Raw genomic sequence first — 20622 nt, forward strand, 5'->3', positions numbered from 1 at the left:
TACAGTTTCTAAAGGGGTCAACTAACGTTTATCCCCAAAGACCATTCCAGGTTCCCCTATAGGATTTAAATTTAGTCCTAACTTTCCTGATGGGTACACCTTTCGAACCACTCCACTCTTGTTCGTTAAGATTTCTTACCCTTAAGACTGTTTTATTAGTAGCACTTACATCTGCTAGAAGGGTGAGCGAGTTACAAACTCTTTCTTGTAAACCCCCTCATACAATCTTTCACAAAGACAAAGTTGTCCTGCAAGTGAAGCCTAATTTCCTCCCAAAGGTGGTTTCTGAATTTCATATTTCACAGATTACCCTTCCATCTTTCTATCCTCCTCCCGATCCGGGGAAAGAGGAAGAGCGGTTACACAGGCTGGACCCAAGAAGGGCTTTAAGTTTTTACATTAGTAGACTGGCTAGGATAAGACAAGCAGACCAGCTGTTTGTAGGCTACGCAGGTCAAAAGCTGGGGCTACCGATAACTAAGCAGACCATTTCCAGATGGATTATTTTAGCCATTTTGGAATGTTATAAACTGGCAGGAAAAGAGCCCCCTCAAAATCTTAGGGCTCATTCGACCAGAGGTATCGCAGCTTCATCGGCCCTCAAAAGAGGAGTGCCGGTTCGAGACATTTGTGCGGCTGCCACATGGTCGTCCGTCCATACCTTTACACGGTTTTACATCTTGGATTCCTCCTCCAGTCAGGAAACTGGGTTTGGAAGGGCAGTATTGCACTCTATTCATCAATAAAAGGAAGCATGAAGTCAATACTCCCACCTCCAATAACAGAATACTGCTATGGGAGCCTATCTAAGATAAGGAATACGTCGGAGGACACAATCCCTTCGAAGAACAAGTTACTTCTTACCTTGTAACGTTCTTTCGATGGGATGTTCCTCCGACGTGTTCCTTATCGACCCTCCCATCCATCCCCGCAGTACTACTTCCCTTGTTGTTGCATCTTATGCGCCTTCAGGGTGATTAGTTGAGTCCAGAAAGAATTATTGTGGGCTACAAAACGGAACTGAGCAACGGACGCTGCGCGCGGCCTTTATAGGCAGGATGACGTCGACGTCGATACGGCGGCTGTCGAGGGACATCGACTCGGCGGACGTCGACGCGCAGCGCCCTCTAGAGAAAAAATTTCCGAGGCCAGCAAAGCTGGAAAGAGATATCTAAGATAAGGAATACGTCGGAGGACACAATCCCTTCGAAGAACAAGTTACTTCTTACCTTGTAACGTTCTTTCGATGGGATGTTCTGTGTTTTCTCTTGCAAGATCAGCACACACCATCCTATGTGGAGTGCCGAGTGGATACAGTGTATCCCTTTTCTCGCCTCTCCTGTTAATGTGACCAGCCCATCTGTTCAAGCTGGTGGCAGTGTATCTTTTACACAGCATTTTGGTACTTTTTATGGCAGACAGACCCAATAAGGCGCACAATGTACCAAAAATGGTAGCCTTCCCTTTTTAAGCCAAGAACAAGATGGTTTGTACTTTCTGGACCCTTGTACCATTCTGGGTGGCGGAAGGTCTCTTGTTCATTTTGTCCTTTTCGGGCTTCTCATGGAAAGCCCACAAAGGTACCTGTCATGGTCACTAGGCAAGAGCCTAGTTCTCCACTACAGACAAGGTCCCAATGAACCCAGTCTTGGCGCCTATGGAACCAAGCTCATTTCAAAGTGTGCTTAGTACACAGAACATCAGGGACACGTGCAGCAAGGCCGGGCGGGGCCCCGATTACAACCGAGAAGGCACGTGCAGAAGACGGGAGGAGGGGCTAGGTGGGGGTCACAAGGCAGAGCCTACAGGGAGTGGCTGGGGCCAGGCTATATAAACCGGCCCCAGCCGAACACTGGCGCTTCGCGTTAGTTTGCTATCAGCAACGTAACGCTTACCGCAGACCAGAAGCGTCTTACCTGATCCAGCACGTGCGCTGCCAGTCTCCAGAGCCCTTCACAACCTACCTAAATCAACGCTTGCGCACCCAGCCACCTCGACCATTTTACTTAGAAAGCATCATCACATGAGGCCTTGCTCTACAATCGCTGCGCTCGCCTTACCTGAGATTGCACCACTGTCGGAAGCACAGCCATCTGCCTTCACTCAGCGGTCACAGCGCAAGCCTTACGTGTGATCGCTTCGTCGCTGGAAGCCTCGCCATCAGCTCACGACTCGGCCGCAGTCATACTCGCCCTCTCAGAGTCCTCGACAGGTACATCCAACAACCTTACTTGTACCGCATTCCATCGACTTATGACCTTCTTTAGGTGCTGTCTCCACGCAAACCTAGGCCTCTGACCACCATCAGGAGCCCGGTACCGGCCTCCAGCCATCGCCAACCTGCTGCATCTGCAAAAAGAGTAAAAGACACAAGGTGAGAGATAGCACAGACTTTAACCGTTAAAGCGGCATAACTTACGAACTTGGTGCAATCTCAGAAATCACCAGCTTACCTACCAGTGGTGGAAATTCCCAGAGCTGCTTCCTTTTGCCATCACGCGCTCCAGGGTCATCTTCATTGCTAGAGGGGGGAGAAAGGACAACATACCCTTACGAACAATAAGTGTCATTACAAGGACACGGACAATACGAAAAGGCATAAGAACACTTACCTTCAAGACGGAATGGTCGGAGCCGGTCTGGGCCTTTGCAATCAGGACCAGTGACGTAACTAGGTCCATTCGCAGCGCCCCTGCTGAAGGAAAGCAGGACGGAGAGCTTGCTCTACATACTATCAGGTGAGCCTGCATGGGTAAACTTCTGTGCACCCTATTCTCGCACCAAAGGGCAGAAGAGAACCACAAATCCACCACTCAAGCCTCATTCTCTCTCACCTTTTCGCCGGAACAGGTTCCGCCTTCCAGGCCCATGAAGAGGCAGTTGTTGGGGGGAGAGAAGTGGTCTGAGGGAGTCAACTACAGGGAGGGCTCCAGCCGTGCCCCAACACCCCGCAGAGACCAGGTGAGCGTAACAGTACCCAGAGTGCCTGACAGGACAGGAATGTGTGGGGAGTCGACCGAAATTTCCCTGCCCTGTAATGTGCCTGGCTGAAACAAGTTCAAACTGGGAGGTTGCTTCCTCATTTGACAGCCACCCCCACGTCTGAATGGTACATAGGACATGATCGGTGGACTTGGCCGGTGTTCCTGCTCTCACCTGGATAAATCCAGACGTCCTGTAGCAGAAGCTGAGTCGATCACTGGAACAAGAAGTTTCAGAAGAGGAGGACAAACAAGGACATCGCCAGCACTTCCAACGAACGCCAGAGCCTGTTGAGTTGCAGCTGCTGTCCAGACCTAGTCACTCCACTCGACAGGGAAGATCTGAAGAAGACGACTTCCTACCATAGACTGATGGGCCTAATCAGTCTTGAGACAACCTACAATTTGTGCTGTACCCAGAAGAGGGCCAGCAAACCTCCAATACCTGGAGTCCTGTGCTCCATGTTGATGCAACGTCTCAGAAAGGTTGGCTACCGGTTGGTTTACTATGTGATTTGCTGTCCTAAAAACTACTCTAATATTGCAAGTGATCCTATATTGTATATATGTTTGGCTTATAACACTTGCCTGAACTTAGAATTGTAACACTGTGCCTTAGAGTATATAATACATGTCCATGTGTATGTAATTCCTCAGTGTGAAAGTGTTTTATTGAACCAAGGTATGCTCAGGACCAGTGACGTAACTAGGTCCATTCGCAGCACCCCTGCTGAAGGAAAGCAAGACGGAGAGCTTGCCCTTACATACTATCAGGTGAGCCTGCATGGGTAAACCTGTGCACCATATTCTGGCATAAAGGGCGGATGAGAACCACAAATCCACCACTCAAGCCTCATTGTCTCTCACCGGAATAGGTTCCGCCTTCCAGGCCCATGAAGAGGCAGTTGTTGGGGGGGGGGGGGGGGGGGGGGGGGGGGGGGAGAGAAGCGGTCTGAGGGAGTCAACTACAGGGAAAGCTCCAACCGTGCCCCAACAGCCCCGCAGAGACCAGGTGAGCGTAACAGAACGCAAAGACTCTCTGAACCTCTTCCTAGGCATTATGAATACCTCTGAGACCGACCAGTTTGCCCAATTGCTGGGGGGAATTTACGGGCTGAAGTACACGCCTCCAGACAAGAGACAAACCCTTTAAGAAGGGACTTAATCATTGCCTGGGAACGAACCGATGATCTGGCAAGACAGGTGCTTCAATCACATGCGTGGCAGGTCCTGTTACCTGGGAATGTGTCAACCCCTGCACCATCATCGTCACCAGTCCAAGTATTACTCCCAGGGCAGTACCACTGGCCCCACCAGAACGGTTTATAGGTGATCCCACCAAATTTGCTATATTTATGAATCAGTGCCGCCTGCACTTCCTGTGCCGCCCAGGTGCATTCCCAAGCGACACTTCTAGGGTGGCTTTTGTACTTTAGATTCTAGGAGGCAGTGCTGCGGACTGGTTGATACCTTTGGTCAACCAGAATGACCCTGGGCTGTACAACTTCGGGGAATTCGAGAAACTGTTCGCAAGACACACTCAGGGACAGGCCTTAGATAAACTGTTGTCCCTCAGACAGGGGAATCGGGATTTACTGACCTATATAATGACCTTCAATCGTCTTATTGTACAAACCAACTGGCCTGAGGAGAAAAGGACTACGATATTTTACCAAGGGCTACGAGGGGAACTAAAGGATGTGCTAGCTCAAGTGGTCCACCCTCCCAAAGCCTGTGCCGAATAAATCAACCTAACATTACAACTTGATCACAGACTACAGAGCCGAAAGATGGACCGCACTAGGTCTGAAGGGAGACCTGTCTGTGAGGTCCAGGAACAATCCAGGCAAGACCCACAAAACCACTGAACCAATGCAAATTGGGGGGTTAGGGGCCCCTATATCTAAAGCAGAGAGAGAAAAACAGAGGCAGGAACAACTATGCCTATACTATGTTAAGGCAGGACATTTCCTTCGGGATTGCCCCACTAAACCTCCTAGGAGAACTGTTGGTGCCACAGATAATACTGATAAGGAACAGGACACAGTTCCGTAAAACTCCATTGCGCGGCAAGGGTAGGGGTCCCCTTGTCGAGCAAAAACCAGAAAGTAGTTCAGACCTCACATCTAGTCATTCCAGTACTCCAAGTTCACCACCAGCAACCATCAAAGGTGCACGCCTTGGAGGTGTATATCGACAGTGGAGCAGTTAGTAACTATATCGATCAGGCCCTAGCCGCACGAATTGGCCTCCCTCTTCGGCGCAAACCTCAGGCGGAGAACGTTACTGCTGTGGGTGGCTCACAACTATTCTCTGGGCTGGTAACACAACACACCGAAAAGGCTACGCTGATTTGTCAAGAAGGTCAATGAGAGGATATCTCTTTTGATCTTATTGGGGCTGCACAGTTCCAAATGATCTTGGGGATGTCGTGGTTAGAGGCTCATAACCCCAGAATCCACTGGAGAACACGAGTGCTGACCTTTCCGCAAGAATGCGCCAAAACCTGTCATTTGCAGCAACCCAAGACTGAGACAAAACCTCTTCTGGCCATTGCTGGTGTCCTGCCACCAGAATACTTGGACTATCAAGATGTATTTCAGAAGGAACAGGCAAATACCTTGCCTCTTCATAGACCCTATGACTGCCAGATCGACCTGATAACCAGAGCCCAAATCCCGTGCAGTCGAATTTATGCCCTGACGGAACAAGAGAACCAACACTTGCGAACCTACCTAGACCTGTACCTAGCCAACGGGTTCATCCGCCCATCCAAGTCTCCTGCTTCCTCTGCGCTCTTCTTCGTAGAAGGAAGGTGACCTTGGAACGTGCATCGACTAAAGGGCGTTGAACCAAATAACTATCAAAAACAGATACCCTTTGCTGCTCATCCCAGAATTGCTCGACCAGGTAAAAAGAGCCCAAATCTAATCAAAACTGGATCTTCGGGGAGCCTATCACCTCATACGAGTTAAAAGCGGTGATGAGTGGAAGACCGCTTTCCGGACCAAATACGGACTCTTCGAATATCAGGTGATGCCCTTTGGGCTATGCAATGCACCAGTATCCTTCCAGTATTTTATGAACGATGTGCTCCATGAAATGCTGGATTTCTGTGTTCTCATCTACATTGATGATATTTTAATCTATTCGCAGTCCAAAGAGGAACAAGTGGGCCACGTTAGGGCAATGTTGGAAAAACTCAGCCAGCACCGACTGTTTGCTAAACTAGAAAAATGTTCCTTCCACGTCACAAAGATCGAGTTTTTGGGCTTAATGCTTACTCCAAGAGGAGTTCATATGGACACACGTAAGGTTGAAGCTATTCTTCGATGGCCTTCCCCAACGTCGATCAAAGGGGTACAAAGTGTACTGGGCGTTGCTTTCTTTTATAGACGCTTTAAACCACAATTCTCGCAAATTGTCCACCCGATCACGTCTCTTTTGAAGAAAAACAAGAAGTTCCTTTGGTCAGCCGAGGCCGAACTTGCCTTCCAAGAATTAAAACAAGCCTTCACTTCAGCACTTATGCTCCGACACCCTCGCCCTGACCTACCTTATGTAGTGGAAACTGATGTCTCCAGCATTGCCATGGGGAAGGTCTTATCACAAAAGGACGCTGAGACGGGGCAGCCTCATCCTATGCATTCTCGTCCCGCAAGTTGTCTGCACAAGAACGAAATTACGCGATAACCGATAAGGAGCTCCTGACGATCAAAGGAGCCTTCAAGATGTGGAGGCATTACCTTTTGGGAGCCAAACATACGGTTACTGTCATTACCGATCATCGTAATCTACAGGATCTGAAAACAGCCAAGGCACAATCCTCTCGCCAAATCCGTTGGGCGTTATTCTTTGCGGAATATGATTTTGTGATCACCTACCGGCCTGGAGTGCGCAACGGGAAAGCTGATGCCTTGTCAAGAATGGGAGAGGACCAGGATGCCTTCAGCCCATCCGATCCCATAGCTATTATCCCAGAGGAGCGGATTCAACACCAAATAGCCATTACTACCTGCTGGGAAGAATTACAGACGGACCTTCAAGCCCACATGGACCCCACTGCCCAAAAGGGGTGTATAAGTAAGGGATTACAATGCTGTTGTATGTTCTGGACAAGGGATTACGCACCAAAAAAATTATAGCCAATTACCATGAGTCCTTGGTGGAAGGGCACCCAGGGGTCGCCAAGACTAGAGCCAAAATCCAAAAGAATTACTGGTGGCTCTCCTGGAGGAAAGACGTCGCCCAGTTCATTACCACGTGAGGTGTCTGTGCAAAATAAATCCCAAAAACAAAATCTGGCAGGGCTGCTGAGGCCTCTTGAAGTGCTACCAACAGCATGGCATACATTATCGATGGACTTAATCACCGATCTACCACAGTGCGAAGGGTTTAACACTATCTTGGTCGTGGTAGACCTGTTCTCCAAAATGGCGCACTTCATCCCACTGAAAGGACTTCCTACCACCGCTACTTTGGCTACAGTATTCCTAGAACAGATCGTCCGACAACATGGATTTCCATCCGTACTAGTCTCAGACAGGAGGTCCCAGTTAATTTCAATCTTCTTGAAAAGGTGCTGTAAACTAGCCCACATCGACCTTCAGCTCTCTACTAGTCACCATCCCCAGACAATGGTCAAACGGAGAGGACAAACCAAACGCTTGAACAATACCTGAGGTGCATGGTACAACAAACTGGGGACTCCTGGAAAGACATTCTCTGGTTAAGTGAGTTTGCCTACAACAACTCAATTCATACTAGCACTGGTCAGACCCCGTTCTACGTTTTGAACGGTCGGCATCCAAGAACATCCTCTTTAAACCCTCTGAACGAGTTGGAAATGCCTGCAGTGACATCGTTGCATAAGAGAATCACTCAATCCCTTAAGGAAGCCAGCGAGAACCTAAAGTGAGCCAAGGAGCAGCAGAAGAAATTTGCAGACCGACACAGGCGAGAGGCCCCACAATATCATGTTGGGGATAATGTATGGTTGGCGGCTAAACACATTCCTTCAAGAGGACCCTGTGCCTTTCGGCCGCGATACCTGGGCCTGTTTGCCATCAAGGCCATCATAAATCCTGCTGCCATGAAATTAGATTTAACACCCAACTTTGGAGTCCACCCAGTTTTCCACGTCTCCCTTCTAAAGCCAGTCGAACAAGACACGCAGATTCTACCACCACCACCACCGGAAGTCATAGCCGGAGAACTGGAATACGAAGTGAAGAACATCCTGGACTCCAAAAGGGTACGTTCAAAACTCTACTACCTCATCGACTTGGAGGGCTACGGGCCCCAGGATCGTACATGGGAACCTGTCGAATTTGTCCATGCCCCACAACTCATTAGGCAATTCCACCAGAATAACCCACCAAACCAGGACCAGAGGGAAGACCCACTGGTGAGAGGGGCCTTGAGGGGGAGTGCTGTCATGGTCACTAGGCAAGAGCCTAGTTCTCCACTACAGACAAGGTCCCAATGGACGCAGTCTTGGCGCCTATGGCACCAAGCTCATTTCATAGTGTGCTCAGCACACAGAACATCAGGGGCACGTGCAGCAAGGCCGGGCGGGGCCCGATTACCACTGAGAAGGCACGTGCAGAAGACGGAAGGAGGAGCTAGGTGAGTCCACAAGGCGGAGCCTACAGGGAGTGGCTTGGGCCAGGCTATATAAGCCGGCCCCACCCGAACACTGGAGCTTCGTGTTAGTTTGCTATCAGCAACGTAACGCTCACCGCAGACCAGAAGCATCTTACCTGATGCAGCACGTGTGCTCCCAGTCTCCGGAGCCCTTCGCCACCTACCAGAATCAACGCACGCACATCCAGCCACCTCGACCATCTTACCTGGAAAGTATCATCACCGGAGGCCTTGTCATTCGCTTCCTCTCTACAATCACTGCGCTGGCCTTACCTGAGATCGCACCACCGTCGGAAGCACAGCCATCTGCCTTCACTCAGCGGTCGCAACGCAAGCCTTACCTGTGATCGCTTTGTCGCTGGAAGCCTTGCCATCAGCTCCCGACTCGGCCGCAGTCATACACACCCTCTCAGAGTCCTCGACAGGTACATCCAACAACCTTACCTGTACTGCAATCCATCTACTTGGGTCCTTCTTTGGGTGCTGTCTCCATGCAAACGTACGCCTCTGACCACCATCAGGAGCCAGGTACCGCCTCCAGCCATCGCCAACCTGCCGCATCTGCAAAAAGAGTAAAAGACACAAGGTGAGCGATGGCACATAGCACAGACTTTAACCGTTAAAGCGGCATAACTTACGAACTTGGTGCAGTCTCAGAAATCACCAGCTTACCTACCAGTGGTGGAAATTCCCGGAGCTGATTCTTTTTGCCATCACGCGCTCCTGGGTCATTGTTGGGCAGAATCCCTTGGGGAACACTGCAAAAAGATTAAGACTACAGGAGTAAGCAGTAAACTGAATTGGTAGCAGTCTGCACCACCCAGATTTACCTGGTAGCAGTGGCTGAGCAGTCAGACTTCTCTCAAGAAGAGTAGGGCAGTATATAGAGTATACACAATAGGCTAAAAACAAAGTAGAGCAAACAAACACTGACCAGAGCTTTGTATCAAAAGTATATAATTATTTATTTAAACACACACTTTAGGCAATACACTAGCACTCTAATTAAAAAGCAAGTTAAAACACAGTCAAGTGAAGTATAAACACCTTCCTTAATCACTATTAGACAAGTCAGAATTAAAACACCACGATTTGTTAAACAGATGTGAGCGCATAACCTGATGGCACTCTAATAGTTTGGTTAAAGGGAGAGAAAAAGGCATAGCATAAAAATAAAACAGGTCCCAACACTTTTAGGAGTTCTCAGCAAGGGAATAAATGCAGTATACACTTTAGAGCCAAAGTTCATAGGCCAGGCCCACTTTAAATGGAGCAAAGCGAAATGTGCCCAGGATCACACGGTTTAAAAATGCACTAAAAGTCTTTGCAGAATGTTCAAAAGAGGTTGGGGCGATGCAAGGAGGTAAAGTTAGAAGGTCTGGGGCCAACCCATTTGGCAAGCCAAGGATTTAAGGGGGGCAAACCGAAGAAAGGGAGGCCAGGCAGGACACAGTACCTTAAACAGAGAGGATGCTCCAGCGGTGGCAGTTTTTCCCGGCACTGGTTGCAGTTCGTTGTTTCGACCAGGGGAAGAGAGGATCTCGTCGAGGAGGAAACGTGGAGTCGTTGCACTGCACAGGGATGAAGCCATCCGCGGAGTTCGTCAATAAAAGGAGCGTCCTTTTTATTCGCGGTCAAAGTGGTGAAGCTTGGCTATCCGGCCGCCGGGGTGCTTGGCACGGGCGAATCAACCAAGAGACGTCTTTGGAAGGTGAAAAGGGCGAACTGGTTGGTCCCACCAGCTCAGAGGGAGAAGACTCGTCCAGCAGAAGATCTTCTCTTGTTGTCGGTCAAGTGGTTAGGTAGTTGCAGCAGGGCTTCACCGGTGGTGTTGTTGTTTCAGATGGCTCAGCTTCTTCCCTCTTCGGATTCTTAGGCCCTGTGGCGACTTCTGAAGTTCCAGTCCCAGTCCCAAAGGCCCTGCTTTTATGCAGAAAACCCCCATTCATCAGCCTAGCTTGTCAATCACACATGCTAAGTGGTGAGCCGGGTGGTTCACCACTGGGCCAATCAGAGTAGAGTGCGACTTGGGTTGCCGAAGCAACGCAGTCCAGGGTGCCACTTCCCCCCCTCCACCCTTCCTGTGGAACCCAGACAGAGTGGCACCATTTGGAGGGCTTCTGTGGAGAAGCCTGCCAAAAAGTGGAACAAAGGGCTCGACATTGGTCAGAGTTACAGAGACAACACGAACACCATTTTCGAAAAGAGTTCTGGTAAAAAGACCCAACCGTTAATTTAATATTAAATAAATAAACCGGCGGTATCTTTAACATTGCACCAAAAAGTGGTGCGTTTTAAAATCAATAGGAAAATCCCATAGAGAATATTCCAGTGGAATATTTCGCGTGGTAACCACTGCCACCAGCCAGAAACTCGACAAGGGGGGGGGGACTGGACAGTGCCCCCTTGAAAACAGACCCAGGGGCAATATAATTAACCCCTTTCAGTACTTCCACATTATGACGGTTTGTACTGGTTCTGTTCACAATTTAAGACTAGTAAAGTCAATGGTGACTGTACATGCCCTGGGAGACACTAGTCAGTCCCAGGGTATGGAGTCTATGTTTGGGGGTCTCTATGACACCCCTGTGTTACTGCACTGAGGGTGCTGTGTAACACATAACACAAAAAACAGATGATACCCTATGGAGTAAAAGACCCCATAGCCAAAAAGCACACACAGTCAGAGACATACCTCAAATCATGCCTAAGAGTGAGAGTAAAAGAGTCTCACTCTTAGCAGGAGAAAAAAACAAACCCCAAAAATCCAGCAAAGCTGCTGGGGGACTCGCTAGGTTTGGGAAATTAGCCTTATAAGAGAATTCTCCCTAACAGTAATTTTCATTGCTACAGGGGGAAGAAAGGGCAACATACCCTTACGAACAATAAGTGTCATTACAAGGACACAGACAATTACGAAAAGGCATAAGAATACTTACCTTCAAGACGGAATGGTCGCAATCGGTCTGGACCTCCGCAATCAGAACCAGTGACGTAACTAGGTCCATTCGCAGCACCCCTGCTGAAGGAAAGCAGGACGGAGAGCTCGCCCTTGCATACTATCAGGTGAGCCTGCATGGGTAAACTTCTGCGCACCATATTCTGGCACGAAAGGGCAGAAGAGAACCACGAATCCACCACTCAAGCCTCATTGTCTCTCACCTTCTCGCCGGAACAGGTTCCGCCTTCCAGGCCCACGAAGAGGCAGTTGTTGTTGGGGGGGGGGGGGAGTGGTCTGAGGGAGTCAACTACAGGGAGGGCTCCAACCGTGCTCCAACGCCCCTGCAGGGACCAGGTGAGCGTAACAGTACCCTGAGTACCTGGCAGGACAGGAATGTGTGGGGGAGTCGACCAAAATTTCCCTGCCCTGTAGTGTGCCTGGCTGAAACCAGTTCAAACTGGGAGGTTGGCTTCCTCATTTGACAGCCACACCCACGTCTGAATGGTACATGGTACATAGGACATGTTTGGTGGACTTGGCCGGTGTTCCTGCTCTCACCTGGATAAATCCAGACGTCCTGTTGCAGAAGCTGAATCGATCACTGGAACAAGAAGTTTCAGAAAAGGACAAACAAGGACGTCGCCAGCACTTCCAACGAACGCAAGAGCCTGTTGAGTCGCAGCTGCTGTCCATACCTAGTCACTCCAATCGACAGGGAAGATCTGAAGACTTCCTACCATAGACTGATGGGCCTAATCAGTCTTGAGACAACCTACAATTTGTGCCATACCCAGAAGAGGGCCAGCAAACCTCCAAAACCTGGGGTCCTGTGCTCCATGTTGATGCAACGTCTCAGAAAGTTTGGCTTCCGGTTGGTTTACTATGTGATTTGCTGTCCTAAAAACTACTCTAATATTGCAAGTGATCCTATATTGTATATATGTTTGGCTTATAGCACTTACCTGAACTTAGAATTGTAACACTGTGCCTTAGAGTATATAATACATTTCTATGTGTATATAATTCCTCAGTGTGAAAGTGTTTTATTGAACCAAGGTATGCTCTGAGGTCTTTGTACCAAACTCCAGCTCTCCTCCCTCCATAGACTAAGCCTGGCTACTTGCCACTCTAGCATAGCCTTGGGTAGTTCAGGCTGATCCTAAGAGGTGCTCCCCTTTTCACCCTAGGTGACTTTTGTAATTCCAGTTGGACAGTGGCTTTTGTAAAAAATAAAATTAAAAAAAAAACAATAACAAGCAAATAACACGTTCTACAAGACAGAAGCCAGCAGGAGGTTTATGGCACTAATCCAGTTAGCAAAAGAAACCACAAAAATGGAATTCTGACCCAACACAACTGTTCCCTGACCATGGATGAAGACCCTTTTTGAGTAATGGTTTGCGTTGAGGAATTGCCTCCAACACACTGGCATGGTATTCCCAGCCCTCATAGGGAGACCTGAACTATCCCTGATGGGACAACAGTTGTCTCCTCTGCAGGACCTTTTGGGGGTGGGGGGGGGTGAAGGCGTTGGAACACATATACCAATTATGCTGATGACACACAGGTCCTCATTCCACTTACAGGTGACTATGAAGACGATAAGGCTACCCTCGAGTCAATCTACTCCACAATCCAAACGTGGATGGCAGAAAACTGGTTATGCCTCAATGGGGATAAAACCAAGCTTCTGATAATTGGATCTCCAGCCACACTCAAGTAGTTGGATAAACAATACAGCTAATTTACTATCTTCAATTCCAGTACTGCAAACTGTAAAAACCCTGGGGGTCTACCTCGACTCAGACCTCTCAATGAACAGGCAGGTCAATGCCATTGCCTCGACCTCTGCTTATCATTCCAAACTCATGAATGCTGTGAGACCATATCTCTCAAAGCCCAACTGTCTTACCATTGCAAGAGCAATAATCGGATTTAGACTAGACTATTGTAATGCCCTCTTCGTAGGGACCTCCAATAAAAACCTCTCCAAACTCAACAGTCTAGAATAATGCCCTTATGGCAGCCACAGTACCTGGTGCAAAGGGTTGTTAAGCAATTACCCACTAGACCCACAAGAACAGCCTATGCTAACAGGATATCCGTTCCCAAAACCAGGAGAGCGTGAGCAGGAGGATCCAACTTTCCATTTCTGGCAGCAACACACTGGAATACCCTCCCTCCACAAGATAGGAACACTGTATCTCACATAGAATTCAGGAAACTAATCAAAACCCTGCTGTTCACCTGAGCCCCTCTTGCTTGACTGCTGGTCTCTGTAACCAACAGCTACTGCATGTCTCCTGTACCAATATCTCCACATGTAACTAAGGCAACACTGTTTTTCAAGCTCAATGTAACCGAAAGCTAATTATATCTGCGTAACTAAAACAAATATGTGCATATAAGACGATCTCTGCAACAGCGCCTCGATGCCTGCGGGCTGTTTGTGCGCTATACAAATAAATAAATAGAAGGAAAATCTTGAACCTCCCCCGCTCCCAGCAACATTCTGCTAAGCTCACAAAGTTCTGTTTACTCTAGTTGCAAAATGCATTCCTGTAATTGTCAACCCGTCCAGCGTAACGGCCCAGCATTCACTGTCCGCTGGGTGGCTTAAGCTCACTCCTCCCTCATAGCTGTTATCAAGCGTCCTTCTGGATTTCCTGTGGACCACGAGAGGTAACCTGATTGGTTCTGCAACTCCTGAACAGAGGTAAACAGAGTGGGGTCAGCAGCGAAGTCGTTCCCATTTAAAGGGTTCTCTACTTTTTAACACAGTTCAATTTGCAAGTAACCCATAAACAATGGGAATTCAATTTGCAAGTAACCCATAAACAATGGGAATTGTCTTTCACAGGAAGGTAGTCCTACCCTGACTTGCGGCTTCTTTGTCCTCTAAGGGAGGAGGTCATCCCCATTGAGAAAGTTTGCCCTGCCCCCTGGGGAGTATCTTGCATAGTGGGCTCACCTCCCTAGTGGCTCCCCCTTGAGGAAAAGGGAGGAATTCCCTGGATTCGTCACACCTCCTACTGAATCTCTTCTGGCCTTTGAGTGTACATAACGTTGCACCTCTCCTTGCTTCTTTCATTATTTGGAATCTCACTCTGCAATCTAATTGGAGAAAGCTGTTACTTTCCTAGAAGTCATCAATGCTTGCGAAGTTAGCCTTCTACTTAATCTTCTGGTCCAGACCATTTATCCACTCCACTCCCCTGCCTTGCCAATTGCAATTTTGAAATGGATGGAGTTTGTAGATTGGAGGAAGGCCTTCTTTCCACTTGTCCACTTCTACATGACTGGCAAGTCCCCTTCCACTGCACCCTTTTGCCCTTTCTCATAAGAGCTGGATGGCAGGTAGAAGAGCATGCTCCTAGTGTCCCTCTTCTTGTCGGCCATTGTGTCCTGGTCTTGCTTCTACCAAAATTGCAAACATGAATTTTTCTACAAGTTAAAACTTTGCCCCTGCTGGAACTTAGTCTTTCTCACGAGCTCCAGGGAAAGTGGTCCGCATGTTGCCACAGAGTTATCGCACTAAATGCCTTTCCCTACACTAGCACTGGACTGCACCACGTGAGGCCATAGGTGCCACTGTTGTTGGTGTAGGATGTGACAAGCTCCTCTGGCTTTTACTAGGCCTGTGATTTACTTGATCACCTTGCCAGTCTTTTCCTAGGGTGCGGTTCTCCTCGGCCCATAGGTCTGCAACCAGCTCTGCGTTGTGGCTGCACTGCCTCTGTCTGCACAGTCATTTCCTCCAGAAAAAGCTTTGCCTTGGAGTGCAGCCCAGGAAGGAATGGCAGTGTGGGGTTGGGCAAGGGGGTTGTGGGATAGAGAGATGGTTCCTCCTTTTTCTTCTTTGTAGGGGTGAAGAATCTGCCTGCTTATTTTCCCGAGTCTTAGTACCATCTTTCCCATCAAGACGCTTTCCTCATCTTCCCCATGTTCCCCGGAGTACACCTGCTTGAGGCCCAGAGTGGGAGAAAAGAATAATATGCCTTGCTTTGGCCTAGTTACTGGATTTTGGGTGGCTTCTTGGGCATCCTTCAGGATACATTGGATCGAGCAGTCACATATAGGTAAATGTCTGCCATAAACTGTGCAGGGCTACTCACTAAATAGTGCCATTGGGAATCCGTAACCTTGGGAGGGACTTTTCCTTTACTTTACGATATTTATATAGCGCACCAAATGACCCGGAGACTTACGGGAGCAGACAACACATCACATGAAATAAGAGTGGGGCCACCAGAAGCGGAAAAACATTCTTGTGCGAGGAGAGAATCACTCCCATCAGCATCATCTAAACAGCCTGGTCTTTAGTTTCTTCCTGAATAATAAAGTAACGCTGATTGCCCTAAGATCAGGCTGAATGGCATTCCAAGCTCTCAGAGCTGCAAGTATGGAAGCTCTGTGCCTTTGCAACCCTTTCTGGCTTACTTAAGGTATATGGTATTGCATCATCCCTGAGGTGACCTGCCCCATAACAAGTGATTCTCAACGGCACAGCAGATTCACTTAATGAGGCCATGGATGCTGAATTTTGCAGGAAATCTTGTGTAAGCAAGTCCAAAAAAAAGAAATTCGGGGCCTCTCACAAGAGGTACAGTTTAGGACTTACATCCTCACATGCCTGCTGTCTGAACTTGTGAATAAGATAGGCCATGTTCGTTGATAGGCTGCCAGATATATTTAATTGGTGTGTGATTTTATTTGGATAGTTGTTACTAATGACTTAACTTAAACCGCACACCCACTGACAAACTGACCGGAGTCCACTAAACTCATATCCGTGTACTGCTGATGAGCCTGTGTTGAGTTCAAAATTCAGACCTGTGTAGCTAGAGATGGGTGGCCTCACCACATTGCCAAATTGTATAGCGCCATTAATGATCAACACTTTTGCTGCTGGTTTTTTTTATAAATATGTTAACATGTACTGGCCAGTGCTGGTTTTCAGGTTGCAGGCCAAAGTTCATTGATGTAGTCTGCCTTTCTGACTTGCCATCTTTGCAATTGCAATCATTGATTGAAAACATTTCAAAAGCATTCATACCATTAGTGAAAACAACCTGGAAGCTGCAATAGGATGGCATTGTTAGAGGGCATGGTCGCTTAGCACTGTTCAATTTTAACATGCTTTTTTCCCTTCTTCCAGGATGAAGGGGGAACCTTTAACTTTGACCAATCTGTTGTCATAAATCCAGAGACCGGAGAGAAGGTAAGCACCCATGCCAAATCCATGTGAAAAATGCATTCTGCTTATTGAGAAGTCATGAATACATATGATTTATTGCTTTTGGCAAGCATGCCTGTTACAAATAACCATGGATAAAATTGCAGGCAGCAAATGCAGACATGTTACTGTATCACCTGGATTGGAATTGGAGAAAGAAAGACAAAGGGTAGGTCTTTTGGGGGGCTACAGAGCACATGTTTAAAACTTTGAGGGCTCATGGGACCATTTGACCTGGAAGGAGACACAACAGAAGACCGGTAGTTGGACAATATGCAAAGGAAAGATGCAAGAGAAACTCAAAACATTAGTGTTTTTCCATTAATTCTCCAGCTTACCATCTTAATTCAGTTTTTGAGGGTGACGTTACTGCATGGGTATTTCAGTAGGCATCACAATACTGACAACATTGCATAGTACAAAGAAAGGCATGAACCAAAGCAGGCAAATGATATAAATACAGCTTACAAAACAATTTGCCAAAACAGTTGGTTGTAGATGTCCAGCTTGGCGTGCTGGGGGTTTTGCAACTCAGTCCGAAATGAGGGTACCTAATACAAATGAGTAGTGGTGCCATATGGAAGCAGCAGCGTCTGCTGTTCCTGGAATGACAACTGATGCAAAGGTCAATTTTCTCCTATGGGAAGTGTGAAGACATCTTGAAGCAGACACAGACAACTGGCTGAAGTTTGGGCTACAAACTTTCAATGAAAAAGAAGGTTGGACGATGGCGTAACTTGCCCTATACTAAGGTGGGATTTCCCTAACTAACGCAAGCTAAGGAACGTCTGTCCGGAAGTCCAAAGCAAATTTCGAATGGATTGGGTTCTCACCTGTATTCCTTATCTTTGATAAATCCATTTCCAGCTTGCTGCCCTTGGAATTTCTTTCTTCATCGACGCCCCGATCCCGTTTAAAAAAATGCAGGGATTGTGGTAAAAAGATGTCTTTGACTGATCCTCACAGGGTCTGCCTATGGTACCTGGGCCCAGAGCACCCATGCTCGGAGTGTGAGGAATGTATGTCTATGACGGCGAAAGCCTTGACGGAGCGTAGTCAGAAGCCGGAAAAAGGTAAGACCGTTAAATCTTCTTCCTCTTCGAAATTGTCCTCTGGTGAGTCTAGACATTCGTCTCCTCGTCGAAGGAGAAAACATTCCCGCTCGAGATCTCATAGTGGTTCTCGCCACTCATCTAAATTGAGACACAGCAGGAAGAGGGACCATAGATCGCCTTCCTCTTTCTCCTCCAATTCGCCAGAAAGAGTCACCTGCCCCACGAAACACAGCTCTCCGGCTAAGTGGGAAGGATTTTGCTTGAAAATGTTAAGGGTCTTCGAGAATGCGCCCTTGCCTCCCTCGGAGACGCCTTGAGGTGATACCCGGGTGAAAAACCCGATAAAAATAAGCGCTGTGAGTAGTCGACCTCAGCAAGGCAAAATCCTCAAGAGCGTAACGAACCCTCGAGTAGAGACAAGGCCTCTTCGACGCATAAGACATCGACTACACCTTTCGAAACCCAAGACTGCATCATCGACGTCAACTTCGATATGGCCCCTACATCACTTGAAATGGGTTTCACACCTCTCTCACGCTCTGATTACTTCAGAGCTTTATCTTCTATTTATGAGGAAGGGGAAGACTTTGATTCAGAAAGACCTTTAGGTTTACATGCCCACAAGACCTGCTCTACCAGAAGAACTGATATCAGAAGAGGTCAGACTGAGAGAACTACAAGAGTCTTTACAGGAGGCCAGTGGCATAGATCCCTCAAGAGGTAGATTTCAGCAAACCAGAGCCCGGTGACCATGCAGAGGTATCTTATAGATCACTTATGAGTAGAATAATGGAGTTCATGGGGTGGTCAACACCTACACCCACTTTTCATCAGGATGACATCTTAAAAAAGGGATTTCAGGAAGACCCTATACTTCCTTTCCATGCAGCATTACAGAAAAAGTGACTGCAAACTGGGAGACTCCGGAAGTAATTCCTGTAGTTAATGAAAAACTCTCTGCGAAATACAGAACATCGGTTTCAGATCCTTTGTATTTTTCAAAGCATCCGACTCTCTAGTGAGTTTAGTAGTCCAGGCTGCGACTTCATCAGGCAGATAATCGGCATACCCCACAATACTACAGGATCGAGACGACAAGAAATGTGACGCCATGGCCAAAAAGGTCTTCTCGGCATGCAACATAGCTCTTAAGTCAACTAATGCCACTTGCACGCTGGCAAGATTCAGCCACACCCTTTGGGAGTGCGCTTCAACGGCGGCTGACCATCTCCCAGAAGGGGAGGAACGAGACGCATTCTTGAATATCATCAAGGACGGGAAGGATGCGATGTGCGAGTCCCTCCAAACAGGTGTCAACTCTGCTGACTGCATCAGCCGAGCCATGGCGGCCAGTACCACAATCCCCAGATTTGCGTGGTTGCTGAAATCTGGTTTTGCTCCTGATGTGAAAGCCAGACTTCTCAATATGTTTTCGGGAAAATTCTCTCTTTAGGCTGAATTTCCTAACCTAGTGAGTCCAACAGCAGCTTTTCTGGATTTCTGGAGTTTGTTTTTCTTCTCCTGCCAAGAGTGAGACTCTTTTTCTCCCACTCTTGGACATGATTTATGGTGTACCTTTGACTGTTAATGTGTTTTATGGGCTATGGGGTCCTTTACTCCATAGGGTCTCATGTGTTTTTACTATGTGTGTTACACAGCACCCTCCGTGCAGTAACACAGGGGTGTCATAGTGACACCCCACCATAGACTCCATACCCTGGGACTGACTACTGTCTGCCAGGGCATGTAAAGTCACCATTGGCTTTACTAGTCCCAAATTATGAACAGAAACCAGTACAAACCATCATATTGTGGACGTACTGGTCGGGGCAATTCGATTGCCCTGGGGTCTGTTAGTCCAGGGGGCATGTCTCCGTCCCCCCTGATCGAGTTTTGGCTGGTGGCAGTGGATACTACTTTTTATATTCGACCGCGAATATATCCCTATGGGATTTTCCCATTCTTTTAGGCTACCAACTTTAATTATTTAATTCTCATAACCTCGAACATACTGCCGGTTTATTTATTTAATATTAAGTCGCCGGTTGGTATTTTCTGCCAGGACTCGATTCTAAAAAGGCATTTGTGTTCTCTTCTGTGACTCCAACCCAAGTCGAGCCCTTTGTTCCACTTTTTGGCGGGCTTCTCCACAGAAGCCTCCAAAAGTGGTGCCACTCTGTCTGGGTACCACAGGGGGCGTGGGAGGGGGTTTAGGCACCCTGGACTGAGTTACCTTGGTAACTCAAGTCGCACTCTTGTGTGATTGGCCCAAGTGGTGTGCCGGCCGTCTCACCACTTAGCATGTTTGATTGACAGCTAGGCTGAGTGAATGGGGGTGTGCTGCATAAAAGCAGGGCTTTGGGGACTGGAACTTCAGAAGTCGCCACAGGACCTGAGAATCCGACAAGGGAGAAGCTGAGCCGACCTACTACGACGACACCACCGGTGGAGCCCTGCGGAACCGACTCACCACTTCCCGACGACAGAGAAGATCTCCCGGCTGGAGAGGCTTCTTCCCCTGACTGGTGGGCACAACCAGTTTACCTTCTTCTCTTCGCATCCCAGGCTGTCTTGTGGTCGAATTGCCTGTGCCAAGCACCCCGGCAACCGGATAGCCACTTACCACTGGACCGCGAATAAAAGGACTGCTCCTTTTACCTGAGAACTCTGCGGCTGGTTTCTTCCCTGGCAGTGCAATGGACTCCTGTCTTCCTCCCTGACGAGATCCTCTCTTCCCCCGGACGAAGCACCGACTTGCATCCG

At 48.1% G+C, this 20622-nt stretch overlaps 1 protein-coding gene across 2 annotated transcripts in view; it reads left to right on the plus strand.

Annotated features, from left to right (window-relative positions):
• Positions 1 to 20622, plus strand: part of DPP3 (dipeptidyl peptidase 3) — a 768056-nt gene that overhangs the window by 519709 nt on the left and 227725 nt on the right. For both annotated transcript variants that reach the window (XM_069644934.1, XM_069644935.1), the window contains one exon: positions 16727 to 16789. In XM_069644934.1, coding sequence (XP_069501035.1) covers positions 16727 to 16789 — 63 coding nt within the window. The remainder of the gene's footprint in view (positions 1 to 16726; positions 16790 to 20622) is intronic.

This window comes from Ambystoma mexicanum, chromosome 2p (genome assembly GCF_040938575.1).
Source record: "Ambystoma mexicanum isolate Mex_15411 chromosome 2p, UKY_AmexF1_1, whole genome shotgun sequence".
NCBI classification, from domain to species: Eukaryota; Metazoa; Chordata; class Amphibia; order Caudata; family Ambystomatidae; genus Ambystoma; species Ambystoma mexicanum.